The following is a 22,721-nucleotide window of genomic DNA, read 5'->3' as shown; positions in this document are numbered from 1 at the left end:
GGTTTTATTTATGAATCTGTGTGTATATATATATATATATATTATGTTTAATGCTAAAACAAAAGGTAGTATGATATTTACTTTCTGGTTACGATTCGATTAAAACTCCAAGTATATATCTGATCAGCGAGATCATAAATCAACTTGAAGTCCTCCCCACATTTGCCTATAAATGTTTCTCTTACTTCAAAAACAGGAGTCTTTTGAAAATCTCTGTTACGATTCTTTCCTTATTAGCATTTGATCTTCAGCAAAATCGTCAGTACTCGGATACATGAGTAATGAGCAAAAGGCTCCAACATGACTCATATATATAAGCCAATCCAGAACAATTTATGAGTTACGATCACAGAGTACACAATGAGTAGCCCCTCCTCCCTCCCATAACCTGATATGAGGAAGTAAAAATCATGCCTCGTATTTAACTACCAACTCATCAAACCAGAAAAGTAGTTCGATCTTTTCATGGGGTTACTTAAAACTGTGTAGGTCCAATCTTCAAGTGAATGTTGAAGGGCAGGGAGTATTGAAGATAGAATCCGAGAGGTTTGAGAGAGATGAACTCAGTTTTGTATTTAATTCAATTGAGATTTACAAAGGATTTACAATCCTTTTATACTACAAGGATTCATGAAATTAGGGAAAAATAAATCTAATGTTACAAAATCAAATCTAACACATAAATCTACTTGACTTCAATATCTCAACCTAAACTAATTTAATATTGTGTTTAGCCTAGTACATGCTTGATATGAGGTCATCAAGATGCTTGTACAGGAAAAGCTTGTTGTCTAAGAAAGCTGACTTGCTGTTGAAGCAAGAAGAAGAGAGAGTTATAATCAAAACATTAACGTCGCTCCAAGCAGCGGAAGCAAGACAGATATGGAGAGATCAAAACGACGTCGCTCAAGAGAAACAAAAACGACACCGTTTCAATTGTAACGGTAACTCCTAGATTTGAATCTCTTTCTTTCTTCTTCCTTCAATCAATACTAGTCAGACACACAATTTCAACAGGGAGGAGTATAGAGGGAAAGACAATAAAGTTCAGAGAGAGATTACGCGACAAGACATAATCTATGTGTTACTCATGGAAGAATGCTAGCAAAACATTTTTATCATGGAGAGTAAAAAAGAAGCATAAGATGGAATACCTTTGCTGAAGAATTTTGTTGTCATAACTTGTCCATTTCTTTAACATAGATTGGCAATTTGTGAGCTCTATAGTTCAGCAAAGGGTATACTTGTCAAAATACAAGAAATAGAGCGAAACCCACGAAAGTGAGACTCGCCCCTCCAAATCCAAACGTGCCAAAAACACAACACTGAAATCTAACCCACTTCTGAAATGCGCTGACCAAACGAGTCCTCAGAGTATACGTTGAAGTAACGAGGATAGAACAATGTTTTACATGGTAAATGAAAACAAAGGTTACAAATACTCCATCTGTCTGTCACAATAGTGACCTTGTTCTTCTGATCAGTCTACACTTTAGTCCTTAAACTAATATTAGTGACTGAGTAGGGCCAAGGCCAGAGTCGATAGTTGTAATGGGCCGAGCCCAGTAGTCTTTTATATATATCAGGTCTGTATGAAGAAAGAATTAACAATTATCAATACAAACAATCAATATTTTCCTCTCTAATTACTCCTTCTTTGCAATCCTTCTTCTAGCTTCTTCTTCGTAATCCCTCTCACATTTCTAATTCAGGTCCTATCGATCATCGATTGTGACACCGTCTCATAATAGATGATTTTTTGGTTAAAATACTAATGCGTAATTTTTATTTTTATTTTTTTAAAATAAATAATGCGAAATTAATTAAATATAATGAGAATATTTTTATAAAAAAATATTTCTTAAATTATGTATGATGTTTTGTTTAATTTAAAACGTTTAAGAAATATTTTTCTCACTTAAATATTCTCAAAACATTTAATTAATTACAGTACATTATTTTCATCAAAATATTAAGTATTATGAAAGTAAAGTGGTAGTATATTGGGGAAAAGTGGTAGAATCATGGGTTGTTTAGCATTGTGTTTAGTATTCGGATATGTCCGATTGTTGGTAGTCATCTGATTTGTTCAGAAGTTTTGTCTCGTTCCATTTGGGGTAGCTACCTACAAATTTGGACGAAGTTTTTTCGGTCAACAATTCTAGCTAAATGGAGTTCTGCGAAGCTTGATAAATCTTTTCAGAGAAGAAAAAGCTCGTATCGCGCTGTTAATTGCGCTGCCTGCACCACAAGCGATTCCTCGATCTATCAGTCTAGCGGCTTCTCTTTAGCTAAAATTTGTTGTACTAATTTGATTGTTTATCTTCGTGATTGTAACATCAGGTATTATACCTGCTTATTGAATGAATGAAACAACAACTCGTTTATAAAAAAAACCTTAACCGTTCTAAGTTTACAGCTGTCCCCTATAGCGAATAAACAATGATGCTATTGGCCACATTTTTAAAATCCGCTTCCAAAGCCTGTTTTACGCCACGCATAGACAACTGGACCATGGCCTAAGCCCAAAAATGCTCTGTGCACAATTTTTTTTTTTCGAATTACCACCTTAAATTATTTATCGTTATGATATCTTAAGTTAAAATTTCGTGATCTATTATCTAATAAGCCTAAAACACCAATTAATTAGGACTCGTCGCGTCACGCGTGTATGATTAATATTATGTGGTATAATTTGTGAGTAGCAGTTGCTTATAGGACCTCACTTATTTTACACTAATTGCAGTCATGAGATATTCCCTCCATCTTTAACATGTTTTTATTTTTTTACAATATTTTTGTAAAATAAAATATTTATCTTGAAAAGTTTTAAGAAATATTTATTTGACAAAACTATCATCAATTTATTGTTAAGTGTTTTGTAGTACCGGCTATGAGGGGAGCAACATCAGCAATTGCCCAACCCCCAGGGCCCGGCGGGCCTACACATTTTTCTTAATATGATAAAAAATTCACTATATACTTGATATTAGAAAATATAGAGAAAAATATTTACCTAAATTTAATTGAAATTTGTTGATAAGATGGAAGAAGAACAATTGGATCCATGTTTTAATTTTTTTTAGGATTCTCAAAATATTTTTAGAAAATAATTTAATTGGATAATTAACTTTAAAGAATTTGATTGACAAATTTGTTTTAAAAGAAATTTGGAGAAAAAAAATTTCATACGTTAAGGAGCTTATGTTTTAATTTTCGTTCGGGACTTTCAAAATGTCCAAGACAGCCTTGGTGTTTGGTTAATAGTATTATGTAATTTTTTCAATGATGACACAGAACTCGTTTAACAAAAAAGATATTACAATCGATCTTTACAATAGGTCTTGTGTTAATACAATTGTTAGAACATCAAAAATAAAAATAAAAATACATTGTTAGTTGTAATGAAAATTCACACTCACTTCACCGCAGCCATTGAGCTGTTACCGAAATCCAATCAATTTCAAGTACGAGCATTGCATTAATGCTGTATATTATCATGTTATCGAGACTATAGTGCAATAATATCATCAAAAAGGTTATTCAAAAATATCATCACTAAGTACTTTTGTTTTTGGAAATGTGTCAGATATTTTATATTACTATATACTAGTACTACATTAATAATGTTCATGGATAAGGAGTACTAGACCACGTTCTTGCATGACACAATTACCTAAGTACGTATCGGATAATTTGCTTTTGCATGGGATTACATACGATACTATTGGCTGGTTTCGTCTTACAAGAAATCATGATCTTATAATTACCTTCGAAAAGCATTCAATTGTGGACCTTTAATTGCAAAGTAACTTTTCTCTACTTTCTATAAACGAAAAAGATGAGAAAAGTAAATTAGAATTTTGATTTTTGCATGAAAACAAGCAGAAAAGCATATATTGGTTAATTCAAGAAAGAAAGAAAGAAAAGAAGTATATACCTTTTGAATTAGGGTTTAAAATTTTCTCCTTATCGTTTTTTGAACGCAAAAGAGCTAGAGAATCTGATACTTGATTTTGAACCTTAATTTGGCTAGCCAACTCTCACTTTTATTACCATAAGAAAAAGAAAAAAAGTTTTGACCCATATGCAAATTCCATGTCAAAAAGATGACCTCGATCGAACTGAAACATCAGTTGCCAAAATCTAGGTTAGACTTTTTTTTTTTTAAAAAAAAAATCTAGATTAGACTTTAAGTTAGACGATTCATCAAAATATTGAATGACAAATTATTTTGGGGGTGATAAGGATTGATAGAGACATACATGAATCAGTTTTACAATAAATTTATGCCCCTTTTTTTTTAATAAAGTGATAGAACTAAAGATAAGCGAACAAGATCTTTAATTATTTTGGTATCTCTTACATAATTCTATTTATATGCGCACAATTTATTTTAAATATTCATATTCGTTAAACAATTCACAACAATTGTTGCGTCAAGAAAATATAACTATAATTAATTTTATTTCAGTTATTACTGATTACATTATGTTAAAAACTCTTTGGATAGTTCTTTTTTTTATTAAAAGTGAATTTCTGATCTCTTGTCGATGAATCCAAATCTTTTTCACTTGAATCAATATCTCCATTAATCTTATTTGTGCCGTACAATTTATATACTCCCTCCGTATTAAAATATTTGATATTTTTTTTATGAAAATATATATAAAAAATATCATGTATATATTTTGAGACGGAAATAGTAATTAATACGTACCGTTGAACAATTGGATTTGTTTCAGCTATAAAATCAATTGGTTTATCCTTCAGTTTTTGTTTTGTAAGATTAATTATTAAAAAAAAATCATTTTCTTATCAAAATAAAGTTTATTTCCCTGTAAATTAATTTTGTTATTTTATTCATTTTCGATGAAGTTGGATGTTATCACAATCCATGAAAAGACATACTACATAATTAAAATAAAACTGCTAGCTAGGAGTATGATTTCAAAATAGTGTTTTAATGAATTTATCGGCCATTTGAAAATGACAGTGACCCCACCGATTATGATTCAAACTAGAAGACAACAAAATTACAATTGATCGATTTTTTTGACAGATTCCAACAATTAACAATTCATGAAAAACGCTGAGGGAGGAGAGTGTTCCTTGTGAAAATCTTTTGACCAGGGGCAAGTATAGCCAATGGATCAAAAGCAATTTTCCTCTCAACAAAACGAGTCCATTTATTTCCAAAATGTCTTTTCCAGTCCTCTTCCGATTCATAGTGAGGAAAATACAGCTTGAAATCAATTCCCTCTTTGTTACATTGTTTGATGATATCTTTGTTTTGGTTAACTAATTGATCAACGGGCGGACCTTTCGGATACGGCAACGTAAATCTCAACAGCGCGACTAAGAAGAAGATTTCTCCCTCCGGTAACGCCACAGATGTCCGATCATCCCACCTGACGAATCAAATTAAGGAAAATAAATTTATTTTTTAAAAAAAAAATTGAGGGGCCAAAAAGAAAATGTTAAGAGTAGTAAATATCAGGAAGTTCAAAAGAAAACAACAATATTTCTTTTTCTTTTTTGGTGCGCCTAATAATTCTTGCTTACAAAATTAAAAAGAAGAGATAAAAGACAAAAGAGTTAAAACTGTGACATCCATAATAATTGAGCACTAGACGAAATAAAGGAAAAAGGAAATCCTATATATTCTTTATTCTATTCAGTTTCAACTTTCAATTCTCTACTCGAATGCAACCAAGACATAATCATGGAGATGCCACCAATGAAGAAGGGCTAATTTGGTCACTTATTTAGGAAAAATAATTGAAAAAAATAAAAAATTTAATGAGACAAATTATATGGTGTCATTATAAGGCCCCGTTGGCGAATAAATTGCGTTGTCGTTTTTCAAATGGGAAGACTGACTATTGAAAGTTACATTTCAATTCCAAATTTTCATTTTCCATAAAAAAGGTAATTAAACTTCCCCAACCCAATTACAGAACAAAAATTCCTCTCTATATAACATGAGCAAAAAATATATAAAGATATATATGGTCAAATTGACCAGTTTCGCCTAATTATAGAGAACACATTTATTATTATTATTTATTTATTTTAGAATTATTCCTCCCTCCATCCAATATGTTAGTCACATTTGTGTTTTCACTTTTTTTTTAATAACATTACTAGTTAAATCTCGAAAAAACTAACTACAAATATACAGACAACATTATTGGACCATGAAATTCGTATTTGGATTAGATATGATGATACACAATATTTTCAAGTGTCGCACACTAAGCTTGGATTAGAAATATTTATTTATATATCTTAAGGGTGATTACGTGGTACCATTGCCAAATGGTTTGGTAGCAAGATAGCTATTCATTCCGTTTCAAAATAAATACAAATTTTTCAATATAAATTACATGTAAAAATTTATATCTATTTTAGCACGTAGTATTTTTTTTTTTAAGAGAATGTATTTTGACACACCTAACAAAATCTAAACCACCCACAAATTTGAAAAAATTGTCTTCGGCCACAAATCAGCATGAGGCCCAAATTAAAATTATAATAATAATAAAAAATATGTACGTGGCATTTGTGGAGATGGACCCCACAATACACGTGTCCCCGGTGAAAAAACCTCGTCGCTCTCCGTCACAGTAAAATCAAGTAATTAATCAGTCCATATGGAGACGAGGGTAATACTTACTTGCTTCGCAGAAGAGGATAGACAAGAATGGGACCACCAACTCCATGTTTCAAAATCTTCTTGAACACCGCCTGATCAAACTCCACGATGTCTTTCTTTGATACAAACATGTTCAACCAAGGGTGAGGATTGTCCCACGTGCCAATGGCTCTTGCGTGTTCCTCCGCATGTTTTACACGAGATAGAAAGTCCATGTAGCTAAGGTCCACGTGGAACTTCAATCCATCGACGAATCTTAGCCCTCCAAGCAATCTATTCACAGCCTGCAATTTCCAATTAACCATCCATTAGTTATAAAAAATGCAGTAAAATTTATTGGGGAGGGGAGGGGACAATAACGTAAGCAAAAGATATCTATGATCAGCATCTACTATTACTATCTGAATTTACTAGTATTTGGTTCCCGACAAACTCTTACAAGTACGAAAATAACCAAACAAGAACGAAACAGTGTTATTCTCGTAATTTTCATTAATTGGCCAGTTACATAGATTTTGTTGTGTCAGAAAATCCAATAAAAAATATATTATACGTAAAAATTTGTTATTTATTTTAGGACTGAAATAATATTACATTATTTAAATACTGTTTTTTTTTATTTCCTTCATAAATACGAATTTTTTAAAATAATTATTACATTAATGTTATGTGTGATGATGGAAAGGAAGAATGAAAGGTGGCGTCTTGGATCGTTGAGAAACGCCCACGTGTAGGTGCAACTCTTTTGCCTTTTTAACAGAGGGAGGAAGGAAGGACGGGACAGTTTAAGTTGTGGGACCAACGTACTTGGTCAACATTTAAGTTAAAACAATCCTCTTACTTAAATCGGGGCCAGTTATGTTTTACTCTTTCGACGTTCGTTACACCCGAAGTATCTATATATTTAATTATTATTTATTATTTAAAAATTATAAATATTTATTTAAAATATTTATTTAAATAAATATAAAGATAAAATTAAAAAAAATAATTCAAATGTGTATGAATTTGATAAAAATATATTTAAAATAGATTAAAATAAATTTTATGAGATACTTAAAGTGGATCGGAGAAAATAATCGACACTATTTTCCGTATGAAAATATTTATTTTTTTTTAGATAAATTAAATAAATAAAATCATAAATAAATAAAGAATAAATAGTTTATATAGAAAAAAAGATAAATATTTTTTCGGAGGGATTATATTTTTGTTCGTGAAAGGACGCGATTTAGGAGACTGTGACTTACTGTGTCAACAGTTGAAGGAACGTCTGTGTTGTTGTAGTGAAGAGCGACTTCTAGGCAATAGAGGACTGGACCGGCGGTTCGGCGGATTTTATCTGGATCGAACCCTTGGCCCGATCTCAATGGGACGGATGGCCACCCGTTTACCGGGTCATCACTATTTACGAACATGAATCCTTCCACGTAGTCGAACGAGTCATCACTCTGTCCTTGACTCACTAATAACTCGGCATCCCTAGTGTAGTCTTCAAACGAGTCATACACTACCTTCATCCATCTCACCTACCCGGCCACAAAAAGTAAATAAATCAGTAGTACTAAAATTACATAAATTCAAAATTCCTATTATAATTAGTTAGTGCACACACACATATATCTAAAAGAGTTACCATATCTGGTGCTGACTGTAGCAAAATCCTGGCTCTGGTAATGACACCAAATTGGCCAAGGCCACCGAGGACTCCGAAGAACAATTCAGAATTCTCATTTTCACTACAAGTCAAAACTTCACCGTTTCCTGTAACGACGTCCATCTCCGTTACGTTTGACGTCTGTGGTCCAAACTTAAAAGCCTGACCACTAACGCCAGCGTTGGATAACGTCCCACCAACCGTCAACCTCAAGTAATCCGTCCAAGACCGAGGCGCTAAGCCATACTTCGAAACGCACCGTTTCAGCACGTCTTCCCATAATGCCCCTCCGGAAACGTCGACATATTTGGAGCCATTGATATAGACGAGCTGGAAATGGTTCGATTCCGTGCTGCGCATGTCCACGACGAGTCCACGGTCGGCCATCGCCTGGCCGTTGAGGGAGTGGCCGTTGCCTCTAGCGGCCACCGTCAGATTCTTAGACCGGGAGGCGGTTATGATGACTCTTGCCACGTCATCGGCTCCGGATGGCTTGATGACCGCTAGTGGCTTGGTGGAATGGATGCCGCCGAAATCTTTACCGGCTGAGCCTTGGAGTTGGAGGTTCGAGACGTCGTCGCCTAGGCTTGATTCTTGCAATAATCGTTCTAAGTAAGCTATCATCTTCGCCGGCGAGTTCTGATTCTATCTCTGTCTATAATTTCTGTTTGTTGGTTCCCTCCCCCATGAATTAGTTAGGAAAATCTACTTGTATCTCAGCCCTTAAATAAGACTGTAAGAGTGTTGCCGTCAAAATAAATAAATTAAATAAATAATAAATAACATTGGATTTTTATTTTTATTTTCAATGGATGTCATACACGCTAATTTTAAAAGATAAATAAGGTTTATCTTTCTTTAAAATATTGTATTTGAGAATCTTAATCTTAATTAATAAAAAAATATTAATTAAGCAAATACTCGGAAATAACATTCCCCAATATGTCGTTTATTAAAAAAAAATTATTAGATAATTATATGACAATTATTGCCAACTATCTAGATTAATTACACATAATTTTCGAAAATCATATCTACGAGAATTATGTCCAATTAATTTAGGTGATTGTCAACTACCTGTCAAATCAGAATATCTACAAGTCTTAATCGAAAATGGTATTTTTGGACAGATTTTTGGCTATATAAACCATCGGAGCGGTTCCATTTTCTCATTCTTTTTTCATACTACTTCCTTTAATTTATAATTTATAAGTTCTATATTAGTTTATATTTTTATTAAATATGTATTGGAGCTTCATACAATATGTGGATTGTAAGATCGTGGTGGGTAGTGTTTCTGACGCAATGTATTCCATCAATGGTATGATGGATTATGATGATTTTTCACAAATAATGTGCAATTATGCCGGGATTCGAAGAGAAGAGGTACAATTGAATCTATTTTATGTTTATATGAACGATTACGGTGAAAAACAATGTATCTTAACCAATGATGATGCTACATTATTATTGATGTATCAAGATCATTCTTGGAGTCGTGACTTGTTCATCAGCTACCTTCCGATTCATAATTGGGGATGATCATCAAGATTCAATACCGGGGGAGAGTCAAGTAGTAGGCCTCGCGAACGACGTAGATACGACTCCTCTGACGAGGATTACATTGTTCTCCGCACAACAGATTATTATGTGTTCAACAACATGGAGGGACATGATGAGGTAACAAACCGCCGTATTCCTACTTCATCAGCATTATATGATGGTGACCCTAGTACCATAACTGTCAGAACGCATTTTTTAAGCAAGGAAGAGGTTCAACATGCGATAACGATGTGGTCAACTAGGCGGGAAGCAGAATATCGCGTGACGGCGAGTGATAAGATAACATGGACTGCAGAATACGTAAATCGTCCAAGCAAATGTACTAGGGAGCCACATCACGGTATTGTATGCAATTGGAAGATTCGGGACTTGTTTAAGAGCGAATATCGTACATGGCAAATGACTGTCTGGTGTGACGAGCACAATTGTCACGGAGCAAACAACAAACGTGAAGACATGAATATTACGCAAAATCATGTTGCCCATGTCATATTGGATAAGATTCACGAACGTCCAAATTACCCAATCAAGTCCATTGTTTTCGACTGTAAAGCAACATTCGACTGTAAAATTGGGAAGAAAAAAGCTTGGGACGATAAGTGAGTAGCGATGAACTAGGTCTTTGGAGATGGGGAGACAAATTTCCGCCAACTGTCTGTTTATATGAAAGCTCTTGAACACTATAACGATGGGACGAAAGTCCAGTGGAAGTTCAAGAAAGAGGACGGGATTGTACATATTAGGAAGAAGATTTTCAGGTATCGATACATGTTTACTGAGCACGGTAATATGAATTTTACACTATATACTGATTATGGTTATTTATTCAGCTACGTATTTTGGCATTTTGGTACCACAAGACACACATTTCAACACAGTCACCCGGTAGTTACTGTTGACGTAACGCATCTTCGTGGGGCGTACAAGGGAAAGACGATTGTAGCGATTTTGAAGACTGCCAACAATAGAGTCGTGTCAGTCGCATATGCCATCATAGACGAGAAGTCGAAGCACAGTTGGTATTGGTTCTTAAAGTACCTAAAAAAATACATTCTACAAGATACGTTCACATGCATCATCTCAGATCGTCATTCGGGCATCCTGTCTGCTATTGAGAAGCTTGATGAAAAATTTTCAAACTGGGGAGTTCACAAGCAATGCTTACACCACTTTAATTGTAATTTAAATTCAAATTCAAATTAATACATTAATTAATTCCTGTATTTACGACTCATTACCCGTAACAGGTAAACCGTCAACACATAGGCCCAACAAGACCTCAACATCTTGCAGCGTGATGGTGGCATTGCCTATCAAAAAGTAGAAACTGTGTATCTCGGGCCTCCATCGTTCGGCCAGTGCCGTCAGCAAATGATGGTCGTACTCCATATAATCGATAGTGGATACCAAACCAAACTCCATCATCTCTATATATCTCATAACTTGAGGTAGACGATAATGATCATCCTTCATACACTCCCAAAAAAAAGAGTCGACTCTCCTCACAAGCAGTGGCGTATTCGCCCCCGGGTGGGACAAATAAATGTGACACGATCTATGTTATTTAAAAGAGTCGACTCTCCTCAAAAGTTTTTAATAAGTTATTTAAAATAACGTTTCGACAAATATATTTTTCAGTTATTCACAATCTACTCCTCCTACAAAGGATTAAAAAAAATTTGGTTCTCGTACTATTACAAATGAACAATTAAGACCTCATACTACGGATTTTTTAAAATAAGTCCCCATATTTCTATAAAATAACATTATCATCTGTAAAGTTCTCACATATTTTCAATCAAATCCTACTATATTTAAAAATAACAAATTCGCTCCTCACACATTAAAATAAATATAATCTAAACCTCGTACTTTCGAGAATATATATATATCAGGCCCCACACTTCTTTAAAATAACATTTCGGCCCATACACTTTTCAATTTTTCTACAATCAAGTACTCAGACTTTTAAAAGTAATAATTTAGTCCTCGAAATAATTAAAATAATACAATAATGACCTCATACTAGCAATAATTTTAAAATAAGTCCCCATACTTCTATAAATTAGCATTTCGGCCGACACACTTTTCACTTTTTTATAATCAAGTCATCATACTTTAACAAATAATAATTTCAGTCCTCACACTTTTAAAATAATTCAATTTGCACAACAAATTTTTGGCAATTTTATAATCAGGTCCTCATACTTCTTCAAATTAGCATTTCGGCCTAAATAGCTTTCAATAATTTGCAATCCAGTCCTCAAATTTTACAAAATTATAAATCAGTCCACGCACTTAAAATGCATACAATTATGACCTCATACTTGCTATACATTTCAACTCAAACCCCCATACTTCTTCAATCTAACATTCCGGTCACCCTAACCTATAAAATGAACCAAAATAACCATCCTAACCAAAACAGCTACCCAAACCTATAGATCGGACCAAACTTACTACCCTAACAGATCGGAACTGTAAAAGGTGCAATAAAACATCACTCGGGCAACATGCATGACCGAATTTGTTGAATGCAGCAGGTTCGAAACAAATTTAAAGAAAAAATACCGGAAAAATACCTTATATAGAGTATTCGGCGATGGAAAACGAACAATAGTAGACTAAGCGGAGGAATCTTTGCCGGAGAACAAAATTAAACCTGCCGCCGTCGAGATTTTGGCTTTGTTTGGGTCGGTTATTGCAAATTTTCGCTGAGAAAACGACTTGACGAGAGAGAGAAAGCGTGAAGAGGAGAGAGATGGCGTTTGAAATTATTGTTAAAAAGAGTCTTGGAAATGTCAAACGCGAGACTTAATTAAAACTTGGAAATGTCTCTTACGGGAAACATGTCCCGGAAATTTCAGACACGAGAGTTATTGCATGTCACCTTAAGTCGACACGTGTAATTCCCGTAAATGTTTTACCCGAGACTTAATTAATTTAAATTAACCATATTTATTTTTTCATTATCGTTGTAATTAAATTAACAAACCCGAAAAAAATATTCGGAAAAAATAAATATGTTTATCTCGTCTCAAAATCCTTATATCATGTTCAATTTTTAGGATTCGTATGTATATTCATAATTTCCTGACAAATATTTCATTAATAAGAAATTATAATTGAGACGTGGGCGCTATAGTAATTTCCTAGCCATGATCTTCGACCTTTACCTAGTCTACTCCTCTGACAAAACAGGGGAAGCAATGAAAAGGAGAAACTAATGATTTATTTATACGAGATTATTTATGCCTAACAATATTTGTTTTTTTGGGGTTTTATTTTGTTTTAATAGTTTAAAGTTTATTGATTTCGGATTGAAAGTTTGAAACACGAATAACTCAATTAAAATATGCCATATAAAAGAAGGAAAAAAAAAATTCTCTCACAATAAAATAAATAAAGTGAACTGAAAAAGAAATGAAATGAATCGGATAAGAAAGAAGCGGTAAATTATAAATATACCATCAAACCCTAAAACGTAAATAAAACAGGATGTTTTTTAATATCTGTAAATAAATGCACCCTTTCCGTAAACTTCATTCACGGAATAGGAAGTCATTAATTAAAAAAATGTCATTAATTAAAAATATTATTTTATCTATTCACAAAAGTACTTTCAAGTTTTAACAAAATAACAAAATAGTCCTTTTATTATGAATACTATTTTACGTGACCAACTAATCGATTTAACACAAAAAATACTAATAGCCAAAGGCATGATAGAAATTTATGAAGACAATATACAACATTTTCAAGAATTAATGAGAGCACATCATGAAATGAAAACAATACATTACGCTAGTTATCTTATAAATCAATATGAACATACTAAACAAATATTAAAAAAGGAGAAAAAATATTTGAGAACTTTAGAAATTTTGAAAGTACAGTTAGAAACTACATGATGGCAATAACATCTGATATAGTAAAAATAAAAGAAAATTTAAAAGATATTAAAAATGAATTAAATGAAAAACTAAATAATCTAGAAAATATGATTATAGAAAATAAGAAAACTATTGAAGAATCATTTTCTATAATAAATGAATATATAAATCAACATAAATCAAAAAACATATATCAAGAAATTAATGATTCAAAAAATTGTCTTAAAAAAAATTAAAGATCTATTAGAAAATCAGAATGAAAAATTGTTTCAGGAAGAGGGAGATATTATAGAAAAATTAAACGAAGAATTATACAAATTTGAAAAACTAAATTCAGAAAAAGAAAAATCTATAATTCAATACCCAAATATCCAACAAGAAATTATTATTACAAAACCTAACAGAATAATTACTCTAGAATTACTTCGTAGAATTGTATGATGGAACAAGAAAATATATCCGACCAAATATCAGAAGTTAGGCAACTTCTATCTCAACTAAAAATTATTGAAGAAGAAAAAGAAACTTATGAGCATAAAAATTATAACATAGATGATGATAAAGAAGAAGTAGTATATGGATATGAATCAGAAGATGATTTACCATTTAGAATGAAACTAGAATAAATTCAGAATCAACTTCAGGTCATAAAAGAAGAAGAGAATTTTATCGTAATGATTATATGAATGAAAAAGGATATACTAGACAAAATGACAGATGGAAAAAATTTCCTGATGAATATACACCAACAATTAAAACTAATATAGATATCCTAAATCTAGACTGTGTTCAGAATAAAGAAGAAGCTTTAACTCTTTGGATGAATAATACAAGATTATTAATTCAACTAAAAAAAATATTTTAAGATTTTAATCCTAATCTAGTTTGGACTTTTGTTACTTACAAAGTAATAGGATCCGTGAAAAACTATTTACAAACTTTACCACAAGCACAAATAGATATTTTACTAAGAGAAAAAACAACAAACTCATAAGTTTTCTTCACATTAGTAGATACCATAAATAGAGAATTCCTAAAAAAAGATGATGTAGATAAGAAAAAAGCAACTTAAGCAGAAAAAGCTTTATGGCATCTTAATAATATACAAATTTATAATATGTGTGATCTAGAATCTTATACATGTGAATTTCAAAAATACTATTATAAATTACTTGCAGAATCTAGAGAAGCACACAAAGAAATATATCTAAATAAATTACCATGACCATTAAGTAAAACTATAAAAGATATATATATGGCAGAAGTATCAAACAATAGAATAGCTCATACATTAGGAGGAGCTATAGAAATAACTCAAAATTATATAGCTGAACAATGTTTACAACGATCTATAAAAAACCAACTCAAACATCCTATCGGACAACTATGTTGTAAAAATAATCCTAGAATACCCGGTAATTATGGATGTAACAGAGAAAAAAGAAAAATCACAAAGAAATTTAGATGGAGGAAATTCTCGAGAAATAAATATAGAAAATACAACTATAAGAAAAATAACTTTCGAAAAAGAAAGTTTTTCAAAAGAAGATTACCATATAAAACAGAAAAATATTGCCCTGAAAATAAGAAAATATGTAGATGCTGGCTATGTAATGAAGAAGGTCATTATGCAAATAAATGTCCTAATAAAAAGAAAATTGAAAATAAAAAAAAATTAAAAATATTAAATATAGTAATAAAAAATCATCTAGAACCAATAGAAGATTCAGATTCTGAAATAGAAGAAATATATGAATTAGTATCTGATAGTAGTCAATCTTATGATTCGGAAGAAGATTATTCATCTTCAAATGAATAAACATAATCCTAATTATACATTCATAGAAATAAAATATAAAGAAAAGTCTTATGATGCATATATAGATACAGGAGCAACTTTGTGTTTTGCTTCAGCAAAAATTCCATTTCAATGGAATAAACTACAAAAACCATTAGTTATATCAATAGCAGATGGTAGTAAACATCTTATATGGAAAGCATCATTTTTTAATAAAATAAAAATAAGAAATTATAAATTTATAGTACCATCGATATATCAACAAGAATCAGGATTACCTATAATAATAGGAAATAATTTTCTAAAATTATATCAGTCATTCTGTCAATACTTACATCATATAGAGCTAACTGCACCATCTTACAAAAATCATACAAAAATCAGAAAAGTACAGTTATAAAAATGCCAATATTAGTAAGGTTAAATAAATTACAAATTACTCAAAAACTTAAAATTATAAATGAAAGGTTAGGTATACCTATAAAATTACAAAAAGAAGTAGAAAATCTATTAGAAGATGTATGTAGTGATAATCCACTAGATCAAAATAAAAATAATAATCAAGAACTAATAGAAATAAAATTAAGAGATCCTAATCAAGAAGTAAATGTAGAAAATAAAATCCCATATTCAAAAATTGATGTAGAAGAATTTACAAAAGAATGTGCTGAACTTCTAGAAAAAAGAATATTAGAATAATCAACTAGTAGGCATGCTGTACCCGCATTTTATGTAGAAAATCATAATGAAATAAAACGAGAAAAAAGAAGAATGGTAATTAATTATACAAAAATGAATGAAGCAACAATAGGAGATGCTTATAAATTACCTAGAAAAGATTATATATTTCAAAAGATTAGAGGAAGTCATTGGTTTAGTACTTTAGACGCTAAATCAGGATTTTGGCAATTAAGGTTACATGATAACACCAAACCATTAACAGCTTTTACATGTCCTCCTCATAAACATTACCAATGGATCGTATTACTATTTGGATTAAAACAAGCACCAGGAATCTATCAAAGATTTATGGATAAAAATTTGAAAGGATTAGAAGAATTCCGCTTAGTATACATAGATGATATATTAATCTATACAAATAATTCGTTAGAAGATCATTATAAGAAATTAAAACTAGTCTTAGAAAGAATCAAAGAAAAAGGTTTAATTCTGAGTAAAAAGAAAGCAATAATCGCTAGAAATGAAATAGATTATGTAGGATTAACTATATCAGAAAACGGAGAATTAAAATTACAAGATAACGTTATAAAAAAACTAAATAGTTTTCCTTAAAAAATAGAAGATAGAAAACAGCTACAAAGGTTTTTAGGATCCTTAAATTACATTTCAGATCAAGGATTTTTTAAGTCCTTAGCCAAAGAAAGAAGATTATTACAAAAGAAATTAAGTACAAAGGTCCTATGGACTTGGAGTAATAATGATTCAATACTTATAGACAAGCTGAAAAATGCTTGTAAATATCTTCCGAAACTATACAATCCGCAAAGTGATGATTATCTGATTGTGGAGACAGATGCCTCTCAAGAAACTTGGGCTGGCTGTATGAAAGCAAAAATCAATATACAGACTGAAAAGTAAAAAAAAATATACAAGTCGAAAGACTATGCAAATACATATCAGGAACTTTCTCAGAAACTGAGCAAAGATATCCTATACATGAAAAAGAATTGAACTTCTTCCCAAAGACTTTGAACTCCGTACTGATAGCAAATATCTTACAGGATTTATTCAATACAAAATCCGAAGCAACTTCAATCAAGAAAGACTGATCAGGTGGCAGTTAGAGCTACGACAATTTCCAGCAGTAATAAAATACATAAAGTCAGAAAACAACGTCATCGCAGACACCCTAACAAGAGAATGGAAGAAATAATCAAAGGAATGACAGAACATATAACTATCAATAGAAAAGAAATTGAAGAAAAACAGAAAGAAATAATAGAAAGACAGAAGAAAATATCTCAACTCGAAGCAGCCATAATTCAACTAGGAGGAAAGATCCAACCATCAGAGCTATGCAGCAAAAACGTGGTGGATCCATTACCATTATCAACATCAACAACAGTAATTGGATCTTCATCTAATTCAGGCTCGTCGAACATTCCCCCAACATTACAATACGACACTATAAAGTCATCCCAAACGAAATTCTATGCAATATTTAATGGACCCATGAAAGGAGTCTACGATCATTGGTACAAAATTTCTGCCTTTGTTACTGGATAATCCAATATTCAACATAAGTCATTCACAACCAGAAAAGAGGCTCAAAAAGCCTATGAAGAATACCAAATTCAACAAATCCAAATAGAAACTCCCTACTACAAATCCAAACTACTCTCAACACCATCATCTTCGATCAGGCATTCAGGAAGAATGACCCCAATAGGTAAAATTCCCAACTCTAGTATTCTTAACATCCCCACTAGAGAAGAAAAATATAAAGCCAAACAACCATCAATTTAATCATTTAATGAGTGTTATTCAATGCTCAATCATTATTCAGAAAAAGAAATGAGCCAACACTTCTACCCAACAGTCAAACTAGATTCCAGTCCAAAAGCAATATTTCTCCCTGATGCAAACCCTCTAACATTATATAAATTTCTTATCCATGGCTTAATAGATACTATCTACCTAAGGGGCACTAACCTACTTTCAGAATTCCCTCTAGGACCAGCTCATGCTATAAGAAACTATATGTCCCGAATAGGAAAAGATAGAGAAATATTTATAAAAATATATAGTTCTCTTCCAGTATTCAACAAAAAAAAAAAATAATGGTTCTAAGTTATGCAGTCATGGTTCTCGGAATATCAAATAAAAATTATCCACCAAGAGATGGATCAACTGGACGAAAACTATCAGAGAACGAGGTTGAAGAACTCAATGCCAAATATTTTGCTGGAATACTAAGAAACATCAGAAAGATTGATACTCATGAAAAGTATTTCATTAACTACAGAAGTAAAAATATTCTAATATACTCAAAGTATAATCAAGAAATAAGTGCTGAAGGATTAAGAGCAGTTCAAATTTTCGAAGGACTATTTTCGGATTTCTCTGGACCACTACAATACCTGCCTTATAGGACAAAAAAAATAATATGCACTCTCCTACACAGCAATAAAGACAACAACTCTACAGATTCTATCTCAATAATAATGGAAGACAACAAAGAGAAAGAAGACAAAGAAGAAAAGCTAAAGGAATCCAATAAAGATGATGAAATAATTGCATCAACTAGTTAGAGCAAGATGTAGACATCTGTGTCTTCTTGCAATAAAACGTAAGCCCTGATGTAAATCTTTAAGGGCATCAATAATGTATCAATAATGTAATATCTAAGGGTATTAAGTGGAATATAGTCCACTTACTATGTGTATAAATATGTACCCTCTGGTTCACTTAGAACTCAGAGTTTATTGAGGGAAATAAAATTCTCCTTTGTTTGTTTGATAACAAACCGACGTTTTGATTTCCCGTTCATAGGAAATCTCTTTTACTAAATCAAAAATTAGCAAAAATATTATAATACCAAATACATAAAAATCAAGCAATCCAGCATCCAGGAATCAATAGATCACCAGCAAAAGCTTTCACAAAGCAGAAAAATTCAGGTATGGATTCGCCAACTAATACACTTTATTTGTCTTTAATAGAAAATTCTAGTACTACATAATTATTTGCTCTACGAAATGAAACTAATCAAAAGATAACTCGATTACAAGAAATAATTTATGATTGTAAATATAAAATGGATATAAGAAGAATTAAAAAAATAGAAATATCATTCATAAGGATATTACCTTCTGATCTAGCAAAAGAAATAACAACTAGATATGAAACATATCTATTTTCATTAATAAATAATTCATATAAGAAGATATAAGAAAATATGGATATATTAACCCATATTGAAATACAATTAGAATATCTATACGAAACTAATATGTACTATGATACTGAAGAAGATAATATGTACTATTTAAATTATATCAAGCATCTGTATTCCTATCTTATTAATAAAATTTATTTTCTTCCAATTAGCCAATTTATTAGTCAAATTCTAATCCGCGTTCTAAATTTTTGGTATCAGAGCTAGCAAAGAAAATAATGAATTATATTGAAAATATAACACAAGGAATATATCTTATGCGTTTAAGAAAAAATAACACAGATCTAACTAGTCTAATAAATCATTGCGAAAATAAAATAGCCGAATGTCATAATGATCTTATAATTATCATAAATTTAGATCCAGGAAATATCGGAATCCTAAATGATATGCGTATAGAAATATCAAATAAAATTGATCTTTATTGCATCATTCTAGAACAACTTAGACTTTACAATAGATAAAAATGGAAAAAGAAATAGCTTCGACATCATCATCAATTAATACTATAGACTACTTAAATCTACAAGAAGAAAAAGGTCCCTTCAAAAGAGACATCTTAATTAGCAAAAATATAATTAAAAGAATTAAAAAAGAAGAATTAAATCTAAAAGAAGGACAAGATATAAAAAATTCATTAAGAAATCTTCTAAGTAGAAAAAATATTCATTACTTTGGAAAAATTACTACAGAATATCCAATAGAAATTTCAACTACGACTGGAGAAACTAGTATACCTATTATAAGTGGTAGTGAAATTAAAGAAAAAATTGATAAGTTAAAAATAAAACAAGCAGAAAAAGATAAAATATGTTATATTCATATATCAACTATTCAGATCCTAATAAAATCAACATTTATGGAAGGAATAGATACACCAATAAGATTAGCAATTTGTGATGATAGAATTCAGGATGCTCGAGATAGAATAATAGGAATAGTTAATGGAAATTTAGCTTATACAAAATTAAAATTTAATGTATCACTACAATTAGGAATACCCTTATGCATAGAAAATTTAGATAGATCATTAATAATAGCATATAAATTTTATAGAAATAATTTAATGGCTAAAGAGGATTATCCATTCACTATAACTTATGAAATAAGATATGCCTTATCTAATAGTCATCATAGTATACAATTTAAAGATAAAGATAAAATTTATTTAGAAAATCTATTCGGCATTACAGCAAAAGTAGGAACAATAAAAGCAACACCTATAAGTTCGGTACCTAGAATAGACAATACAATAATAAAAGAACAAATATTTCGTAGGCCAAGTATGAAATTAATTAGAGATAATATTAATTACATAACAGAAGAAGAATCATCGTCTTCTAAAAATAATGATATACAAAAAGAATTATCAAAATTAAATAATCATCTACTAACAATAGAATATAAACTAGAAAAAACTTTATAAGGATCAAACTTTAATTTTATAAATTTTAGAAAGACTAAGTTATATTATCAGATAAAAACAAAACAGAAAAAACAAAAATGAGTCCCACGTGTAAGAGATTAATTAAGAAAATTAGTCATTCCGTATTCTCAGTTTACGGGAAAAGTAATCTGTGTTCACCTTCTAAGGTTAACATGTATAAAAATAGTACATCCAAGAAAGAAAACATGGTCGACAAACTTTGGTTAGTTTTATAATTATCAGTAGTAGTAGAGTTGGAAAAAAAACATTTAATTAAATTTAATAAATAAATATAAAAATGGTAAACTCATTAAAGGGGAGGGGAGAAATAAAAAATATTAGCAATCAAATCAGAAGGTGATCATCAGAGGGAGAAATATGTCTTGTGAATATGTTTGCATCGTGTATATGTCCAGATATATAAGAGTATTACTTGTTCTTGTATTATAGAATTCGAGACGATTAAAATTTTCCCGCATAATTTATAGCTCTTCTCTTTGGAGTTGTGACATGAGTCCACAAATGATCGTTTTTTTCTTTTTCCTTTTCTTTTCTTTACTACTCCTTCCGTCTCAAAATAGATATAAAATTTTCAATATAAATTATATTAAAAAATTTGCATTTATTTTGAGACGGAAATAGTATATGTCAAGACTGAATTATTTTAGACAATTGCATTTGATGAGCAACTCGTAGTAATGGACAAACAAGCTCAAAGCTTGCGAAAAGTCGAGCAATTCGTTAGTAAGAGAGCCGAGCTTGAACAAAATTTCAAAGATCTTTAACAAACGAGTCGAGCCGAGCTTAAATAATTTGTTTAGAGTCAACATTTAACGAAAAATCTTGAACCGAATAATTTATGAGCTTAAAGGTATTTTAGTAGTTTTACAATTTTTTTTCAAAATTATTTAATAATTCATGATTTCATATCATATAAATAAAAGAAAATAGTGTTCAGCTATCGGACGTGAGGATAACCGGAAATACCTACAAATATAATATTAATACTAATAATTATAAAAAATATACATTAAAACGAATAAAATAATTTTTATTTTATTATTTATTAATATTTTATTTTATTTTAACTAGTTTATAAACGAAAATAATTTGATTCGATTTATTTATAAATATACATTATTAAACGTGCCGAATTGAATCGAATGGAACCAAACAACAAACTGTTGTTTGATATTAGAAGCAACTTGCAAAAGCACTAAGCAAATATATAGGCCAAGGAAACAGCCTTCACACAAAAGCATATTTTGAAATTGTCAACGGAGAATATTACTAAGTCTAATCAGGAACGGATTCAGGATTGGATGTTGGATGGAATCGAAAATAGCCATAATTTTAAATTCGTCATATTTGTGGATTTTTTTATTAGCTTGAATCGTTTTTATATAAAAATTAATTTTAATTCATTCATATAATTTTTAATATTAAAAAAGAAAATTATCAAATTTACATGTTACAATCATACTAAAAATGCCAGTAAAAATAAACTATTAAAAGAAAAAATTTGATTATACATGTTGAAGTAAAAATAAATTGTGTACTAATAATATAGTAAGTAACATGAGATTTAGTATGGCCGTTTTCATTTTTTTCAAGTAAGTAATTGATAAGAAAAATAGTTTTGAAAAGAAAGTACAAAAAAAAATATAAAATGGTGGGGAAATTAAGAAGATACAAAATTTGCTAAAGACAGGAGTCGATCCCAAGTACTGCAGCAAGAGTTTGAGGAGCTAACCACTACACCATTGATTATGGATCAAATTACGCTCATGATATATTTATTCCTTTC

The 22,721-nt window shown here is 30.8% G+C and overlaps 1 protein-coding gene across 1 annotated transcript; it reads right to left on the bottom strand.

Annotated features, from left to right (window-relative positions):
• Positions 1 to 760: 760 nt before the first annotated feature.
• On the bottom strand, positions 761 to 8,939 carry LOC139883446 (cytokinin dehydrogenase 7-like). The gene is made up of 5 exons (XM_071867623.1): positions 8,295 to 8,939; positions 7,909 to 8,187; positions 6,680 to 6,942; positions 5,092 to 5,411; positions 761 to 804 (listed from the first exon to the last, which is right to left on the bottom strand). Exons 1-5 carry the CDS (start codon positions 8,937 to 8,939, stop codon positions 761 to 763), a joined length of 1,551 nt encoding a protein of 516 aa, XP_071723724.1.
• Positions 8,940 to 22,721: the final 13,782 nt, after the last annotated feature.

This window comes from Rutidosis leptorrhynchoides, unplaced genomic scaffold (assembly GCF_046630445.1).
Source record: "Rutidosis leptorrhynchoides isolate AG116_Rl617_1_P2 unplaced genomic scaffold, CSIRO_AGI_Rlap_v1 contig400, whole genome shotgun sequence".
NCBI classification, from domain to species: Eukaryota; Viridiplantae; Streptophyta; class Magnoliopsida; order Asterales; family Asteraceae; genus Rutidosis; species Rutidosis leptorrhynchoides.
The sequence above is the reverse complement of the archived record's forward strand: the minus strand, read 5'-3'. Positions and strand labels throughout refer to the sequence as shown.

Excerpts from the sequence above, each read along its gene's own strand:
- LOC139883446 (XM_071867623.1), bottom strand. The coding sequence starts at position 8,939 with ATGATAGCTTACTTAGAACGATTATTGCAAGAATCAAGCCTAGGCGAC. Across the intron at positions 8,188-8,294 it reads TACAGTCAGCACCAGATATG|GTGAGATGGATGAAGGTAGT; the intron begins GTAACTCTTTTA and ends GTGGCCGGGTAG. Across the intron at positions 5,412-6,679 it reads TATCCTCTTCTGCGAAGCAA|GTGGGATGATCGGACATCTG; the intron begins GTAAGTATTACC and ends TTGATTCGTCAG.